Consider the following 19266-nt stretch of genomic DNA (forward strand, 5'->3'; position numbering starts at 1 on the left):
CAAAGGCAGTAAGACGCGGCTGGGAAATGTCATCAGTCATCCTTAATGGACGTAATATACTTCAAACAATCAATAGTGTTATCCTTTAAGGGCTGAAATAAGATAAGTATTGTCAGTGCCGTTTGCCGTTTGCGTGTGAACAAGACTCCAGATGTAGGCTAAGTGACTAAATCTGAGAATCCACAGGTTCCTCCTCTGCGCGTGTTTGCTTTTTCTTCTGTGCTTCTGGATGGATCTAGACTGAAGGACATCAGCTGTGAAGGGCACCCGAGTAGCTGTCTCGCGTTACGGACGTGTTTATTTCACGGAGTGGAGTGAAGAATGAAGTTGGTTCTCTCTAGATAGATGACGACCGGCGAGTCAGGGGGTCGTTGGACGACTTAAATTCGCAGAGAACACGTAAATATTTTGCAGCCTAGTTTCTACAGCTCGTCAGTTGTGTTTTGAAATCCTGCCTTGTTGAAATCCTGCCTTGTTGAAATCCTGCCTTGTAGCAGTTTGGATTTTCAGTCGCGAAGAGGGAAGTTACCTGTGCGCTCATCTGCCAAGGAGAGGCGCTGTCCGTGGTCCTGAAGTCATTTAAACAACTCCTGCCATCTTTCTCTTGGCCTTGTTCTCTAAATAAAAGCAACAGTTAGAGGGACACTGTCCGTCAAGCAGCTCGACAAAGAGCTTAATATGGTAACTCAAACCAGTGTTCATCTGCAAACTTTGGTACTTTTGATTTTTTTCGGTAAGTATAGCAAGATGTTCAAATATCTTCTTTGTCAGTGAATGTTGCATGTCTTATTCCATCAGATTCCCGCTCACAGAGATGCGCAGATAAGTAGGAATCACAGGCCCAGTTAATGGCTTTTGAACTGGCTGTGAACCGAAAACAGAGTTTTAGAGCAGTCCCACTATCGTCTGCACAGTCCAGCCCCGCTCACTGTTGACAGCAGTTTAAGCGACATAAATCGACCCATTGAACAGAGGACACCAGGGTCAAGCCTTTTCCCTCGTGTCTTTTTCCCTTTCTCTAGTTTCCCCCTGACTTTCTCTGTATGTCTCCCTGTTCCTCTGGCTTCTATCCATGTGTTTGTATGAGCCCTCAGGAAAAAAAAGGAAAGGGAAAAAAAGATTAGATGGAATCGATGTTGTCACTGTGCGCCCAGGGGGGGCTTTGGGTTATATAAGAGCACTGGACCCAACACTGCAGCAGTCACACAATACATCCATGTGGTGAGCTCACTGAGATTACTGCCTCAATTCACTTTACAAGAAATCCTTTCTTAGTGTTTATAATCCCCCTCAATTCTTTCCCCCATGTCATCATCCACTTCCTGCCTTCCTCTAATGATTTTAGCTCTTGTAATACATTTATTTCTCTTCTTTTGCTTGCCCACAATACTTTGCTGTCCTCCTCCTACACTTTCCACAGTTCCTGCATCCAATACTCCCTCCATTTATTCCTCCCACTGCCAGCTAACACTAATTTGTATAGGCCACCATTAGTGCTTACTGGCCTGGATGATCTTAGATTTGCCATCAGTATTGTGACTCAAGTCTTTCCAGTGCTCACGGAGCTGTATAATTAAATTTACATTTTTTTTAACGCTTACTGAGTTGTGCATCTGCCTCAACGTTGGATTCAGTGTTCTGGCAGAGTACAAAAGCTGATGACCTCAATGGTCCATGAGTTTATTTTAAAGACGAAGCTATAATTCATCATGTTCAAATTCTATGCGATTACAATTTGGTGTATAGCTTCTACAGTCAGTGACATTTTCACTCTTTTTTTCACTGACTGAAACTATAACCACACGCTCTACTGTGACAGGCACGTATTTTTTTTTGTTTTATCTTTAAGCACTTTTACTCTGAAATTCCATTTACAGTAGGACCACTCTGAGGCAGCTCTTTGGTTCAGTACTGAAGAGCTCTCTCAAAAAACTCAGGAGAACTACTGCAGAAGGTGTTCATACTTTTCCAATTATAAACTATACCTGACAGTCCCTCATGCAGCATGCAGATAATATTTTTATTTCAAAGGTTTAACATGTCTCTTACTTCAATGAAAAATTGTTTGTGCACTGGAGGTTTTTAAGTTTCCACATCACACAACCACACATCTAAAACTCAGATTTAAAATGAGCGCAGATAAACTTTCTCCCTTTAGCAGATGAGTGTGAAAACATCCCTCTACTGTCAAACTCAGCACATACAACATTCTGCACAGTGAAGGTCAAACACTCAAGTGAAGTAACCATAAACGGAACACATTTATGAGTGGAAGGAGACTTTAAACCTGACTGAGCTTTAATTCAGGCTAGCTGCTGAGCTAAACATGTAACTTTTCCTCCAGTCTGCCTGAGCCAGCCAGTATGTGTCGATGTCCCGTCAGAGACAGAAGCAGTCCTGGGTAAATCCATGAGGTTGACCTGCATCTCCTGTATGAAGAGGGAGGAGATCAAAGCAAAGACGTTTGTGGATTGGTTCTACATGCCAGAAAAGGAAAAAGACATCCCACCTAACAGAACTCATGTAGGTTGCTGCTACATTATTGTATCTGATAAAGACATGTCATGTGTTTTCATTCTAGTGGAGATTGTCTACATAATTTATGCAACCTGCTTGCCTTTCTCCTCTCTTAGATATACGAGTATAAGAATAACAAACCAGTGGAATTAGACGGACCATTTAAGGGCCGTCTGACCTGGAATGGGAGCCAGGACTTGCAAGATGTCTCCATTGAAATAATCAATGTTACCTATAACGACACCGGTGTCTTTGAGTGCAATGTACTTCGCAAGTTTGAGTTTGACTTCTTTACACCCTCTGTCCTCGTCACGAAGGAGATCAAGTTGAAGGTGAACGCTGAAGGTGCGGTTAATAGTTTTCCACTTTCTTTCATGTTATTCCACCCTGTTCTGTGTGCAGGTCTCTTGCCAAATGCTTGGCTGCCATATCGGTACAGCTCAGAGTAAAATCCAGCTCTGATTCTGCGTTGATGTATCAGTTTAGCAGGTTTATTCTAGAGCTACACAGGGGTTATTCAGACCTCAGACTTGTGTTTGCCGTTAAGTGCTTTTCAGGCAGTGGCATGCCTCTGTAAGGATACCAAAAATCAAAGGTCAGTAAATCAACTCAAGTCTGACAGTTAAGTTGAAAGCATTTTCCCCCAGTCTATCTGATGTAATGCATCACACGTGTTTTATTTCAAAATTTAGTTGAAAGAAATGAAAAGGCAAGAAAGACTTTTGTAGCCCCAAAGCAAATACATAATTCATATTTGGCCTTATTATGAATTTAAGCTCTTTTAAAGCCAGTAGTGATCCAGCAGTGTCTCCCCAGGAGTGGTTGTACTGCAAATGATCTTAAATATCTACCCAGCATTAGTCTGTGTAAAATATATTTTTCCTGCATGTTTTACAATGTCAATAGACCTGATTTTCATGTTGTTTGTTAACCAATATACTTAAAACTGAGGTAAATTTAATCAAAAGAGTTTGCGTTGCAGACAGATCATTTCACCACATTATTGCACATTTTAACATGATGCTGATCATACAGCTGCACACAGTATAGCTGGAGAGATTAAGCTCAGGCGCGTTAATTTATTTAATTTACCTCTGGGTAGAAACACTAGTCTGTGCGTGTGTTGACTTCTGTGTCCTGATTGTTCTCTTTGTGCTGTACATGCCCCTCCTTCGATGTTGCATAAAGTGTTTATCAGACCGCTTTTAGTGGTTTTTGCATTTTATTATATATTTCCAACATGTGAGGGCAGTCTGACACTAACAACACCACTTTCCTTCTCTTCCCTTTGTTGTGACTGTACTGACGATGAATAATTGTGTGCTTTTGTTTTGTCTGCCTTTTATTGCTCATCAAAGCTTTCTTCTGTTGTCAGTGAAGGGGTTAATTCAAACCAACTACTTTACTATCTATTATAAGGGGTAATGTATTCTGCTTCCTGAATGCCTGGCTTGCTGATTGTGTCATTTTTCACCTTGATCGAATATACAATACAACATGTATATTTGGAACTAATTGTCCCCATTTCTTTAACTTTTATTAAGTATACCTGCTTGCACATGTTATATAATTCACTATCAGAGGGATATAAAGATAGGCTAGTTATATCCCAGTGTTTGCTTTGTACCTAGGAAAAGCAGAGTCCAAATTGAATGAGATTATCCTCTGAAGTGCAACTTTCCAATTATACTACGGTTCTCTTTTAGACATTTTTAAAACGTCTCCTTCACATCTCATACAGTATCAAATTTCACAAAGCCTTCGGCCAGTGTACTTTACATTATAGCTGGGGAATCATGTTACAGTAATGATGTCCACAGCAGTAGAATGGATTAGCGCAGGGCAAACATATCTGTGCTTTCCCATCTAATGGATTATTTTACACTAATAGCCTATTTGCAGATACTGCAGAGTCAAACCTGTGAAAGCTGTCAACTGTCTGGTCAGCAGGCTTTCTGGAATTTTGTACATACTCATTGGCACAGTGATTCACAGTGGCTCATAATGATCCTGAAATTCAATATTTTAAGAGCGGTTTTTCAAGTAAGTCTTAAAAAAAGCAGTCAGGTGCCCATATGTACATTGAAACAGGTTTCGCTTGCTGTAATCCATCCTCCTGTTCATGCTGGCCAAAAGATATCTTTCTAATGCATTTCCAATGTAAGTGATAGAGAAAATCCTCAGTCCTCTGCACAAATACATTTCAAAGTTTATTTGAAGTTAATATGTAACTTCAGCAGTTTGAATTAGAAAAATACCAAACTAACAGAGTTTTTTAGTGTGAAAGTCCTTCTTTCTGTTACTCTTTTTCTCCCAACCACAGCTCAGCTGGGAAACATGTCCTGTGGAAACTTTTCTGTACTAAAAAGAGTGTAAAAAACTTTGTAATATATTTTTGCACGGAACAAGAACTGCAAATTTGGCCCACATCTTTTAAAATGGAAGCACTGTTTCAATGTCCATTATTATAATGTTATAAGTCTTACATTGGCATACATAAAACCAAAATATGGCCCAAAATATTAGGTAATCATATCTTTAAACTTAAAATCTGTATGTGTGTCATGCCCTGAAAACCACTGTGACTCATGCATATCAATCTTATTTCATATTTAAAGGAATCCTGTGGAGCATTTCACCACTGGTAGTGCTATGGAGCAATGTTTTTCAAGTGGGCCCCTGTTGTTGCTTTTTGTATTATTCACGTGCATCAGGACACACGGGGGCCGAGTTTGTTTTATGCTATTCCACTCACAGACAGTTGTTGGTGGCACCAGCAAATGTAGCAATGCAGCAACAACAGCAGTGAAGACTACTCGCAAGCAAACAGGGATGTAAACAATGCATGGTTTAAAAGATTTTTTATAAAAATTGGCTACAAATGTTTTACGAGGAAGTAACTAAACATGTTTGTTACACCTTAAGGATACACACAATGCACAATTTTGTTTGTTTACAAGAAAACTCCACAGGGCACCTTTAACTCACTAGGCTGGATAGCAACTGCATAGTAATAACTGTTGTACATATTGAATTGGACTTGTCATTCAGTGAGATGAAAGCAAATTATTCAAGTATATCGTAGAGATATTGCCTTCTTTATAATGACTGACAGTGGATTGTGGGTCAGCAGTGTTGCATATACATGAACAAGCTTTGCATTCTTTCTTAAACCTGTGAATAAATAAGTCTCCCCTGTTCCATTCAACACAAAACAATCAGAGGTAGGACGCATACTGAATAAAACATGTTCTTTGCTGTTGTTTGTGCTCCACAGCCAGTCCAGACGTCACAGCGATCTACTCTGAGATCATGATGTATGTGCTGCTGGTGTTCTTGACCTTCTGGCTGCTGGTGGAGATGGTCTACTGCTACAGGAAGATCTCCAAGTCCGATGAGCAGGCGCAGGACACGGCGTGAGTTTCACACAAATGCACAGATGCAAAGTCAGACGCAAACACTGCAGCTAATTGAAACACTGTGTCCGGAAAATTAACCAATTACCAATATGTCCAGATACATAGTAACTTTCTCTTTTCTATGAGTCACAACACATTAAGACCGTGTGTTTATATTATGAGTCACCAAGACTGTGGGTGCCAAATAACGCAAAGTGTTTCCTGTGTATGCCTGAATTTCTGCTTTGTATAAGTAATCAAAAATCTCAGAAACATGTCGGAAAGAGATTTAGGAGGCAATCAAGAGGAACAGAGAGCAGAACAGACAGAAAGAGTCAGACAGTCAGACAGAGAGGTAATCGAGTCTAAACTGCATCAGTTTTTAACCGTCCTGCAACAGTAATCTGTCTTTTCACTTAGACTGGCTGACAGGCCTGAATAATTCCAAGCATTGCTGACTACTCTTTTTTCCCCAAATAACCTTTTTACATCTGTGGGGGATTTGCAGTTCCATCAGAAACCGACTTTCTGCTTCACCTTGTCAGGACTGACAAAGACCCAAATGCACCTGTATAGTCAGCTCCCACTGGATTGTTATGGTGTTGACAAGGCCAGTTGATCCAGGTGACTTTTGGCAATTTATGTCCTCAACAGAACAATCACAGATAACACACAGCAAATGTGCTGATCCAGTAATTTGTTTTTCTACAGACAATTATCCTGATTCTAAACTCCTGCAGTACAGTAAATATACAGAGGGTGGACACAATACAACATAAGAGAAAGTTTTGAAATATACTGCAAGACTGTATAACATAATAGTAAGGGGTTTTGTTTAACAGGGCAACAAAAGGTAACACTTTATTTTACAAGTCCATAATATTCTAATAATGTCCAACAATGTTTCCTGCGAAGAATTGTGTAATTTGGTATTAATTCTGGGAAAAAAGGAATTCCTTTGAATGAAAATCTCCATTTATCCATTTATGATTTTAAACCGTATTCTCCGTGTGTGTTGAATTGTCTTTCCTGGTTATTCCTGCATCTAATTTAACTTACTCAGTTGATAATATACTGATTAAACACTCTATTTACTCTTTTATTACAGTTTTTCTTGATTGACGTCCTATTTTCAGGTCTAAATGAAGCTGTCCTCTCAAAACCATTCAATCTTGCTGAAAAACCAAACTTTGCCCTCAGACATGATACACAAGCCCTCAAAAGCACACACACTACCACACAGTCTTAGACACTGGTCAGATAAATTCAAAACAATACTACAAAAAACTGGTCATTAGTGATGTTTGTGGTTCTTCCCCTCAAAAACTTTCTCACATTATGAACACAACAAATGTATACATGTGCACATTTCTTTGTGTACTACTACAGTACAACACACCAAACAACAAATTATTCTGCCCCAGCTTTCTGTCTTTGGTTTGGAACAGGCCAGAGATTCTCGTCCTCCACATCTTCCTCCTCCCTACTCCTCCTCTTCCTACTCCTCTTCCACCTCCTCTTCCTCCTACTGGTCCTTTTCCTTCACCTCTTCCTCCTCTCCCTACTGATCTTCTTATTCCTCCTCTTCCTCCTCCTTTCTGGTGTCCTTTGCCTCTTCCTTCACATCTCTCTGGATCCGTTGTTCCAAAACTGAATGACCTGACTTTCTAAATGACCACATGGTGTAGGCAATAAGAAATGAAGGGATTTGTGTGTAGAGTTTAGGAAAATGGGTGAGCTTTTTGAAAAATTAGTTACGGTTTTGAAATTTTAGTTGGTTGCCTGGTTATAGTGTTTAAGAAATTGAAAAAAAACTGTTATAACAAAGTTTTCTTTCAGGAAAATCTTTAGATCAAACTGTGTAAAAGTTGTAAACCTGTAACAGAAAGCATTACCAAACTAAATGACAAAAATAAAATGTGCAATAACTGTAGCACAAACTATGGCCTCAAAAAACAAATTGACTTAAAATTAAAGATTAGTTAAGTTATAGATCAACAGAAATTTTACACTGTTTAGATAATTTTTTAAATCAAAAGATCCATGGTCCAGCTGCTCAAATATTCAAATTTGCCAAATATGATAGTTAACTGTAAGTTTTTGATTGTTGATCAGCCAAAAGCTATTTGAAGGTGGCGCTTGGGCACTGGAAAATACTGATCTGACGTTGATGAAATTATTAATTTAGAGATAATCAGTAAATCAACTGATAATAATCTATAGTGGCAGCCTTATTAAACGAATAATTGAACAATATGAGATTCACAATGGTAGTACTTATTTAATGAAGATATTTTTCTACATTGCATTTTGCTGTATTTCACATGGCTTGTGCATATTCCCTAAAATATTTTAAATAGATTGCAGTATTGTGGATAAAACATTATTGGAAGTTCAGATAATAATGGACATGGATAGTGATGTACAGTTAGATGCAACATTGAGCAGCACATTTAAGCCATTACAGGGTTGTTGACTAATGTTTTTAATAAATTACATCCCACTTTGCCTTATCATTTTGGTTAAGACTCTGGGGACAATTCAGAAGTGCACATTAAATTAAGCATTAAGTGATCAAATGTGTATTACTCTGTGAACTTCATCAGGTCCTGCAGCTAAAAGAGTTAGTGTGGGTTGTGGCTACCTAGTACCCATTACTGACCTATATGACAACACATTCCACAGTGAGAAGCTACACCCACTTAAAGAGGCTGTTCTGTGGTTGGCTTCTTAGCTTCCCGGGCTTAATGTAGATGTACCATGGCTAGAACATTTTGAGGTTACATTTTGTGATGCATTAGTGCCTCAGATCATGTTACCGAGGGAAAAGATGAAACGTAGCAGCGAAATGATGATCTGTCACAGAGATACAAAATTTGGCTATGTCTGAAATTTGCTTACAGAGTCACAAAACTAGTCTACTCACAGTTTCTGTGCAGCTCTATTGAATTGTGTACATATTTAGTGAAAGTATTGCGGGTTTTTGTCTTTCTGATGTGTAGCCTGTATGGCAGCTCCCATCTGCTCACATTACAGTTGTGGTTATTATATTTTAAAAACACAGCTATGTACACCCCCATTACCTCTGGGGGTGTACATAGCTGTGGCATCATGAATTAGGGATAAATATTAATGCACAAAAGCCTCGCACTTTAACCAGCACTATTCTTTAGTATGGTGGTGGTGTGTGTGTGTGTGTGTGTGTGTGTGTGTATATATATATCTACATATATCTATCTATATCTATATATATATCTCTATCTATATCTATCTATATCTATCTATATATATATATATATATATATATATATATATATATATATATATATATATATATATATATATATATATATATATATATATATATAATGTGTGTGTGTGTGTGTGTGTGTGTGTGTGTGTGTGTGTTTTTTCTACCAATCTGCCTGCAGGACAAACTACCTAGCCATTCCCTCTGAGCAGAAAGCCAATCCAGATGCTCCTGTTACCGAATAAAAGTGGTTGTCAGTGAAACGGTATTTTACATGTAACTCTCAACCTAATCCAGATCAGTGAAATCACCCCCCACCACCCAACTCATTGTTTGTACCTGTATTACTCATGGAGTTCTGTAGTTGAATCCTGCTGCTCCAACATTCTTTGACTGTCCTCTTGCTCATTCCCTTCAAAAGGGCTCTCATTCCTGGCATTTGTGGAATTTTTGCCTAATCACAAATCCTTCATTCATACTCACTCTCCATTAAGTGCACATTTTCTCTCGCTATCAAGAAATGTTCCACAAGGAATGACAGAATGTTGATGTAGGGTAATTAGTGTGACATCAAGTTTCAAATTATACAGTATGTATTGCAAGAAAGGCTGGATGTCTCATCTGTGGAAACTGATATAATTTGTTTTTATATTTCATTCAACTGTTCAATATGAGCATGACCATTTCAAATAAATGCAATTCAGTCTGCATAGTGAAGATAGTAAATTATGGTGATCTAAAATGTATGGCATTTGCATGTATATGAAGTACGGCTCCTGACTTATGATAATCCTAAAGAACACAGTTGTTTATGTGAAGTAGATGATGTTGAATTGGTATATTGTTTATTATTACAGCTATGGCACTGGTTATTTAGCATAGAAATCATTTTCATATTGAATAAGATGTGCTCTCCTCTTTGTAGGTATTAAACAGTCATGATGGGAGCAGTGTCATGTGCCGGAAACAGGCATAGATTCAACAACCTTTCATCCATGCCACTATGAAGGTGTCATTACTGCCAGACAGCCATGGGAATCCTGCCAACCGACCTCCCCTGTGTATCGACCGTGTCTTGTGAAGAACAAGTCAAAAATGTCCAAGTGCTAAATTTTTCTCCTCCTTTTCCCTTCATTTTTTTTAACCTTCGTGCCAGGCATCTGAAATCAAATGCTTTCACAAATATAGCAGGTTAAAGAACAAAAGCGTCAGTGTCCTGCGCTTATTATCAGATAAATACCAGCCATGGTACATTTGGACATGCTAGTGTGTAGAGTTACTAAACATTTTCTTAGTAGTTAGTGGTGCCTCTGTGATTTATAAGCTTTAAACAAAAGATCCAAAAAGAGACGCTGTCTTACTGCTGCCAAGGCTCTTATTCACAACTTACATACTGATACTGTAGTACTTGTTTAGTTCATTTGTGTTGTCACAGTTTTATAGATCCACGCTGAGATTTTCATTCACAGTTTTATTTGTATTGGCCAATGTTTTTTATGTCTTTTTAAGGAAAATGAATAGCATAGCTTTTATACTGTACGGATGTGCATTTCTCGGCTGTATGTATCAGTGAAGCCACAGTGTAATGGAACTATCAAGCCACTCTATTTCAGATGATCTGAATTAATCTAGAGGTCTTTCCTAAACTCTCCCCTGTATAAATCTTTAATCCATGTTCAGCACTAATGTCAAAGCATATTCAATAGGTTAAGTCATACTGCATACAGTTACTCAAACATTTATTATTAAGCTTTGCCTGTTGCTGGTGTTCTACATTAGCACTGCTATTGAGACTAAATGTGTGCCTATTTCTATAGTACTACACTGTAGAAATGTATATATTTTATGATGCAATCATATCACGCTGTTGTGTCTATTACAGATATGATATCTCCTGTGTGAGTGAGCTGCTTTTGAACTATTAAATACAATGCATTCCACTGTCTGTGTTGCAACTCCTCTGTTTACTGAAAAGTTCTTACTTTGGTGTAATTGTACAGATGCATTAAAACGGCACAATACAATGAGTCCACTTTTAGACTTTTACCAGGATGTTGAGAGAAAAATGCAGTATTGACTTACAGCAGCTTCTGTCTTATGTTCTCCCTATTATCTGTGACTGTGGTGGTGTTGAAATGAAAAATGGGCTCCACATCAATCATAATAAACACCTCTGGTGTTTCCAGCTCTTATTAACGCTGCAGAAAAGCAACTAACAAAGAAGACTTTCGATTTGTTTCTACTTGAAGTGAGCGCTGTGTTTTAACTGTCAGTCTTGCTGAGATGCAGTGCGTTTAGCAAGGTTTTACTAAGCCGGGTTTTACTCAGTAGGGTTAGCAGGGTTTTACTCAGCCGGAGCAGAGCTGGTCCAGAAAAGAGAGGATGTGGAAGATGGGAAAAGACAGTAAAAGGCGAAGGTACTGAAGGAGAGAAAGGGAAGGAAAAAGACTGTCACTTTGAGAGAGAGGCGATGTACATTGCTCTTTTAGCAAGCCGTGACCCACAGCAGGGACAGATATAGCAGCAGCTGTTGTTATAGCAACCAAGACATGCCTGTAGCAAGGCAGATTGCCTGGCAAAGATATTATCATGCTGTCATGATTGGCTTTGCCACTCTCTCAGCTCCTAGCGTTTCTGTTTTCCCCTCCCTTGTGTTTCTTGTCTGTCACCTGTCTGTCCTGTGTGTGTGTGTGTGTGTGTGTCTCCACTTGGCAGGCCTATCACACCTACTCACCTGTGACTCACCCGAGAATCATCCAGCAATCAAAGACCCGCACTTCAGTGGCACTCATGCTCATGCTACGGCCAACTTAAGGATCTCGACATGCGTTTAAGCTGATGTTTCCTGATGTTTTGCCTTACTGTGTTTTTGCGTGTGCCTCTGATTTTTGTGAGAGGTCTCAGTTTGTTTGCCATCCTCTTGTGTTACACACTGTAACACATGCAATAGTTGGGATACATTGATTTCTGCTAAGGCTTCGCCGTAAAAAATGTAGAGCAGTTCATTACTTTCTATGCACATAATACAAGGAAGCCACCAGTCACCCAGCGAACGAAAGAGGCTTGGTAGATTTTGCCAGAACAAAAGAAATGCCTCCACAAGCTTACCAAGGTCAGGTATACTGTCTGAATGGCTAATGTAACATGGGAACCCTTTATCCATCCATTAAGATCACATAAATTGGTTATTGATTGTGGGACATATCCCATAAACACTCCTACAATATGGCATTATAGCTTTGAGATCTGTTGTGAAAGTGCAATTCTGTACCCTCCCCTTCCTCTCTCTCTCCCTCCCTACCTCTCTGTGACTCTCCACCTTCCATCTCCATTGTTACAATCTGCCTCCCTGAGGATACAACCCAGTAATATGGCCCACATTCTGCAAATATACATTTCAATTAAACTACCAGACCCCAACCATCTATGTGCTCTGGTAAGCGTTTTAAGTCACGTCACACCAAGAACACTGACTAACTGTGGCCATAAACACTTAAAGTGGAGTTAATTTTCTTTGCTCGTAAATGGAAATAGCTAATCCTATACAGTGTCACTGATGACAGAAAGGGATTTAGTAGCTCAATATCCTGCTGACTGTGTTGTATGCTGACACATACAACACTTTCTCACTGTTTGCTTAAGAATGACCAAATGATTTGCAGCTGTTATTTCATTCTGACATCATAAAATAAGACCTTAAGTCATTAATCATGTAATCTGCAGCACTCAATGCTTGTCTATCTATGAAGGGTCTTTGTCTCCCCCTAGTGTAAAGCATATTATGTCATCAAGTGTTGACCAAAATCAAAGCAATTTGATGAATGTCAAGCTCTCTGTCCATCAAGCAAGTCACTCACACTTAAAACAACTGGGTGAGGAGGAGAGCTATTTCTGATTTGCGAGTTGCTGATGATAGCAGTATTTTATAATTAATTCAGATATTTCTGTTGATTGATTGATCCTGTCTGTTTGGAAGGTGGGTTGATCAGAAATGTTTGGCTGTGGACCGAGCTTTGATGATACAGAATGCTGGATGCTGCCGGACATTGCAGTCACCCAGAAACACAAGATATTGATTGTTGTTGATCAGTGGTTGAGCTGAGTTCAATCTGAGTTATGATAAATGGGAACATATTGATAGAATATAAAATGAGTAATTATTATGCTTTGATGAGTTGACGTAACCTGTTGACCACAAATCCATTTCCTCTCTTTTTTTCTCACCCTTCCCCCTGAGGGATCCACCCTCTGTGTGATACAGCCTCAAAAGGGATTTTCAAAGCATCATAAACGACCAAGCTGGAGTTAAGAGAATTCTTCCTGCCTGTCAATTTAGATCTCTTTAAGCAACTGAAGACAAATGCACATATTTCAAATAGAGGCATAGAAATTGAATAATTTCTTCTGAAGAAGCTTTTCTGAGACAACCATGGGCAGCCCACTCATAATTATAAATCTTCACACATTTCATGCCGTATACTTAGGGCAGAGGGCTGTTGACTTTGCCGCGCACCTTATGTATTCATTTCTGGAATGTACAAGTTCCAGCTTGATTATGGACTTCCAGCCAAGGAGAGATGAAAGATATTTTTGGATTGCAAACAATCTCTCTTTTAGTAGAAATAAATTAAACTGGAATTCAGTGTCTCTGACCAAAGATAGAGCTAAAGCCAGACTGTGTTCTTCCGATCAGGCTGTGCTGAAAATAAATCAGCAATCATTAAGACTCACCTTTTGAAAACAGACGATGTGATAGAGAAAACAATATGGCTTATTTGAAAGGTAAGCCAATTTAGTAATGTAACAGATCATCGCACAGTGTTGTCATGTTGATTAAGGATAAATATCTCTGCAGATACACTACATTAAACACCAATTGATTTGGCAGTCATTTACACTCCAAATAGGATTTTCTCATCCAAAAAACAAACATGAAATGAAATGTAAATGTAAACATCACATTTAAAGGCGTATGCCTTCCAGCTTTCTTGCTTAGAGTAAGACTAGAACAGATACCACTCTCTGTCTGGTAGATATAAGGATAGAGCCAGTTAGCTTAGCTTAACATAAAGACTGGAAACAAGGGGAAACAGTTAGCCTTGCTCTGTCCAAGGTAACAAAATCTACACACCAAAAAAATATAATTATATACATTATGTACTGTATAGTACAATGTGTTATTTAAAGAACTTTAGAAGTGCTGATTTTTTTTTACCTTCAGTAAAAAAAGTACCTTACCTTCAGAACCTTCAGCCAGGCTATTGGTTTCTCACGGTTTTCAGTCTGTATGTCTTAAAAGCAAAAAAAGCATTTGATATTTCCCAAAATATCAAACAATTTTTTCAATTAATTTGTATTTCAGAGCGAAAACAAAGCCCAACTACTACCATAAGGTCATGCTGAGACAAGACTTCAATGCCTTGTTTCCTGTTTTTGTGTTTGTAACATGTATCACATTTCTTCACAAGCCAGACGGCTCTCTCTCTAGAAAAAAAACTGATCGCAATTATAGCTTTTGAACAAGACACACTGTCAGCACAGCTATATTGACGTCTAGCTGCAATTTTAATTGGCCACAGCACTATTATTTGGTCAATATTTTATTTGAGATTTACCTTTCCCCTTCTGACTCAAACATTCTTCAAAGTCATTGCTTATTATGGAAACAGAAACAGAAAACTGCTACAAACACATCATTGAAGTGTTTATAGCATCTTTGTCATTACACATTAAATTGCACCTGCACAACTTTGAAGCACCTCTGGAGAACCTTTGCACTTAAGTTTAGCATAATCTGGCTTTGGACAATATACACAGTCCAGGCAAATTATTCATGAGTGTCTGCATAATTATATCAACCTTGCTGTAACAGAATTGTTATCATCCCCCTGCGATGCCATTGGCATAAAGGAGAGCAAAGAGGCAGAGGTGTTTGACAAATAGAGAGCTTCTCCTGACTACTGAATGAGAAGCGTATCATTGTAGGAATATTCATTTACTGTCATGTAATCCATCAAAGCTCCATCAAAACAGAAGCGGTCTGTCGGTCCCAGTTTCCTCCTCTCCTGTCTGTAGCAGTAGATTTTTATTGTACATATATCTCCATTTAGTCTTCTTGTTATTCCACACAGATGTGTGATATGTGTAGAGCAATATTCCTCAAACCTGCCGTGGCTTTTTCTAATCTAGTGTCTCTTTTTTCTCATAGCCACAAAGCTCTTTTGGTTTATTTGATTCTTGTTTGAATCCAGCACAAACACAAATGCAGCAACATATGCAATGCACTTGTAAGTAGATATAGAATCAACAATAAACCATACTGAGGTCTGTTGCGGTCAGCCACAGTGTCATCATAATTTCATACACTTGGATCAAACACTGCCATACCGCTGCTTACCTACTGTGTCTATTAGAGAACGGGGGTACGTGCTAATTTTCTCAATAGTCAAATGTTTTAGCCGATAGGGGATGTTTCCTTTATCTTTAGTTTGTGTTCCCAAATATGTATTCTGAACTCAAGCCCTTGCATTGTCTTTGTTAGTTATCATTTGATAAGGTTCGTCACTGATACTGAAAACATATCCAAAACCCCAGCTGTTTAAAACTCCTAATCAAAACTGAATCCATGAATTAAACAGAAACCCTTTTCACCGTATACCTTAACCTTTCCTCTCTCCCATCCATCTCTCCTATCCATCATCCCATCCTCCATTTCATTCACCCGCATTTCAAACAAGAGGCATCTTTGATTAGTGAGACAAAGAGGATGCCTTAAATAAAAAGACCATTTACAAGTCAGACTCGGAAGCGAGGCAGTGACTGGGCCCCGCTTTCTAATTTGTGATGAGAGGATGGAGCTTGCCTGTAGCACAATGACGTCGCAGCTCTATTGTTAGTGAAATGAACACCTGGCTGCCAGAGAAGTGCTAAATCACTGCTGTGTGTTTAGCCACACCTGAGTCCCTCCACACAAAATGACACAAAGCAGAACATTACATCGCAGGCTGGCTGAATTTGGAGGTAACCATGTCTGAGATTCATGGTTTTCATCCAATCTGTCAACAACTGGTCAGTCGATTGGATGAAAATGTGAAGTTTTATCCACAACTTTAATCTATTTAAAATGCCAGATTATTTCTTCTTACTTCTTACTTTTATTAACATAATTCACAGCTTGGCCTCTAGACCTTGATTAAGCCTTCAAGCGTATCTGGCAGAGATGAATGAGAGCATCCTCTGTGACTTAACTAATAATTTGGAGCTACAACTAATGAACCCATTGGATCAATGGCAAAACCGCATAGCACAGTCAGTTTCTGGAGTCACATCCCCGCAGCAGTTGACTACCAGGGGGAACAGCTGACCTTATCTGCCTCACCACAAAAGTCAACCTTGTGGTGGCGCCAGAGGGAAAGTCAGGGGATCACAGAAGTCAGTAGGATTCATCCTCTGGGGACCATGAACATCTGTACAACATTTCATTTCAGCAGTGCATCCAAAGGGGACCAAATTGGTGGCCTGACATACAGACCAACATTGCCACCTCTAGAGCCACATCACTAACTAGGATAAAACAATGGAGAGGAAAGGATCCACTAATAGGACACTAACAGGAAAGCTACACTGATATGCCACACCTGTGAGGTGGATGGATAATCTCGGCAAAGGAGAAGTGCTCACTACCACAGATTATGACAGATTTGTGAACAGTATTTGAGAGAAATAGGCCTTTTGTGTACATAGAGGAAGTCTTAGATCTTTGAGTTCAGCTCATGATTAATGGGGGCAAAAACAAGTGTTGCGTTTATAATTTTGTTTAGAGTAAAAAGAAAGTAGAATGTACATACATACATGAGACAAACAAGCTTGATTCTATATAAAAGACAAAGAGGGACAGAGAGAAAAACAAAACCAAACAGACGGCAGAATATCCACAGTCTCTCTGGGTAACACACTACATTTTCCCTATACCTTTCTGTTGCACCTTTCAGCAGTGTAGGTCAAATGTACTTCCCCTAGTGAATTTAAACTACACCGTACCATAAAAATCACTTAACCAAGTGAATTTGATCTAGGTTGAATTGGATCGGATTACGTGTTGTGGAAACCAGCAAAGAAAACGCCTGACTGAATACAAGAACAGACCTTGACTGAGGCGAGGCTTTTCTGTTAGAAGTAGACAAATTGCTTCTCAGCTGCTGTCCTGAACCAATTAACCTGTAGACACTCACAAATATGAATTTTACACTTACAGTGGAAATGGAGTATGACATGAAAGCAAAGTCTGATTGTGTCTAACTACTGACTTGCAAGGGTTAATGAGAAGGAATGATAGCAGAATTACATCTTTAGAGAAATGTGATGTGCAAAAAATAAATAATCTGACCCTTATTGACTATTATTATTATTATATGCACGTAGGTGACAAATAGAAAAGGAACTGTGCTGATTATTCATTTAACCTTGACTGAGGGTAAAATCACTGCAGAAACCGGATGTATCTAAGGTTTTGTTTCATTCATTTCCTAATGGTCTCCTAATGGGTCAGATAAGTCTGTCATTGTTCAGTGACTGATCTGTACAGAGAGAGAAAATAGGAGCATACAGTATAAACACCTAAGACAACTGAGTTTTCCAGGTATTGCAGTTGTATTTCTGGTTTCTGGATTATTTTTCTTCAAACAAAATGGTTTACTTATAAAAGGCTGCCTTAATTAAGGGTGATGGAAACATGCGTGCGCACACACAAACTCACACAACATGTATTTCTCCTGCGGTCAATTAATTTCCTGGGAGGAAGGAATGAGTTATGTGGGAGTTTTTCTTGTTTCAATCTTTTAGTAACAGGCATAGTGAATATATTACTCTTGCCAGTCACATAATGAATTACACTGTGTACTTTTCTCTCTTGACTCGAAAAGCCAGAGAACAAAAAGAATGAAAAGCAAAAATGTATGTGCGTCACAGAACTTTATACCTCTCAGGAAACAAGCTCTGTGCCAGCAATTTCTTTCTCATCAGGAGTAAAGTGACAGACAAAGACAAGACAAGTTATTGTTAGTTTCCACAAATACTATGTCTGTTTGCCTGGTTGCTGAGTAAATTACTAACTGGTCTCTTGCATTTCACTTCTTTTTATAGTCATACAATGCACACACAAAAAAAAAATACTCTTGGTGAACTGGTGAAACGTCTTTTTTAAAGTCACACACAAAGCTTTCACCCTTACAAAACCTCTCGCTATGACTGTTGACATCTGTTTTTCAACGACACACTTGACAACAACATTTTTACATGCCGTAAATGTGGTGTTCATCATCAGTGTGGAAACTGAACTGCTTCCAGGGATATTTATCCTCTAATAGTTGCAAAACATACTAATGCCAAATTGAAATTTGAGGCTCACTCTGGAAATTGTGGAAAGCTTGAAATTAACAAATGCCAGACAAAGTATAAAGATGAATATATATTGGATTTAGATTTATACTCCTGGTTTTATATACAAACAGGAATGCATGTAAATGGCAGGTAAATCTTCACGGGAAAGCAAAAGACTGGTCGACAGTGTTCTTAAAGACCTGTCTGATCCCTAACAGCAGAATGGTGGAAGCTTTAATGTTGGAGAACTGAGCAAGAGAGGTGCTTTGCATGGGTACAAGATCACTGATGCTTGAGAGGAATCAGTGGGGAGGGGGTAAGGTGATGCTTATCATTTCCCTGTCGCCAAGCAACAAATGTCCACGTGCCCATGAGCAAAGCATCTAACATTTAACTCCAGCTGCTTAAGTGTCAAGTCGACAGCTGGCATTATAAGACTGCAGTCGTGTCAGCAGCAAAATTTCTCTGACAAACCCCAACAAAACAATAAAAGCATAGTGCATGTCTACTTTAATTATTTTGTTTCTTACATTTGTTTTGAGGTGAGATTTTACATGCACAACACTGTAATGCTGGGAATAAGACTACAAAATACCCCACACCTGTTACAGGGTTTGTAGGCTACAGTATGTGATTCCACTTGACATATAGTTTTGTAGGTTTTGTAGGTAGATGTTACCCGTTTCATGATATGTATCAGGTGCTCGGGAATGATGTTGGAGG

General features: G+C 38.9%; 1 protein-coding gene across 3 annotated transcripts; it reads left to right on the plus strand.

Moving 5' to 3' along the window:
* scn3b (sodium channel, voltage-gated, type III, beta) lies at positions 1-11105 on the plus strand. 3 transcript variants are annotated; one of them, XM_046073943.1, is made up of 6 exons: positions 1-399; positions 495-733; positions 2345-2523; positions 2634-2862; positions 5795-5933; positions 10091-11105. In XM_046073943.1, the coding sequence occupies exons 2-6, from the start codon at positions 679-681 to the stop codon at positions 10095-10097; spliced, it is 609 nt and encodes a 202-aa protein (XP_045929899.1). In that variant the 5' UTR covers positions 1-399; positions 495-678; the 3' UTR covers positions 10098-11105. The 3 variants fall into 3 exon arrangements, with proteins under 3 accessions (XP_045929899.1, XP_045929898.1, XP_045929900.1); XM_046073942.1 differs by having other exon boundaries at positions 1-733; XM_046073944.1 differs by lacking the exon at positions 10091-11105 and adding an exon at positions 9347-9410 and having other exon boundaries at positions 1-733.
* Positions 11106-19266: the final 8161 nt, after the last annotated feature.

The sequence above is a fragment of the Micropterus dolomieu genome, linkage group LG17 (genome assembly GCF_021292245.1).
Source record: "Micropterus dolomieu isolate WLL.071019.BEF.003 ecotype Adirondacks linkage group LG17, ASM2129224v1, whole genome shotgun sequence".
Lineage (NCBI taxonomy): Eukaryota > Metazoa > Chordata > Actinopteri > Centrarchiformes > Centrarchidae > Micropterus > Micropterus dolomieu.

Excerpts from the sequence above, each read along its gene's own strand:
- scn3b (XM_046073944.1), top strand. The coding sequence starts at position 679 with ATGGTAACTCAAACCAGTGTTCATCTGCAAACTTTGGTACTTTTGATT. Across the intron at positions 2,524-2,633 it reads TCCCACCTAACAGAACTCAT|ATATACGAGTATAAGAATAA; the intron begins GTAGGTTGCTGC and ends CTCCTCTCTTAG. Across the intron at positions 2,863-5,794 it reads GTTGAAGGTGAACGCTGAAG|CCAGTCCAGACGTCACAGCG; the intron begins GTGCGGTTAATA and ends TGTGCTCCACAG.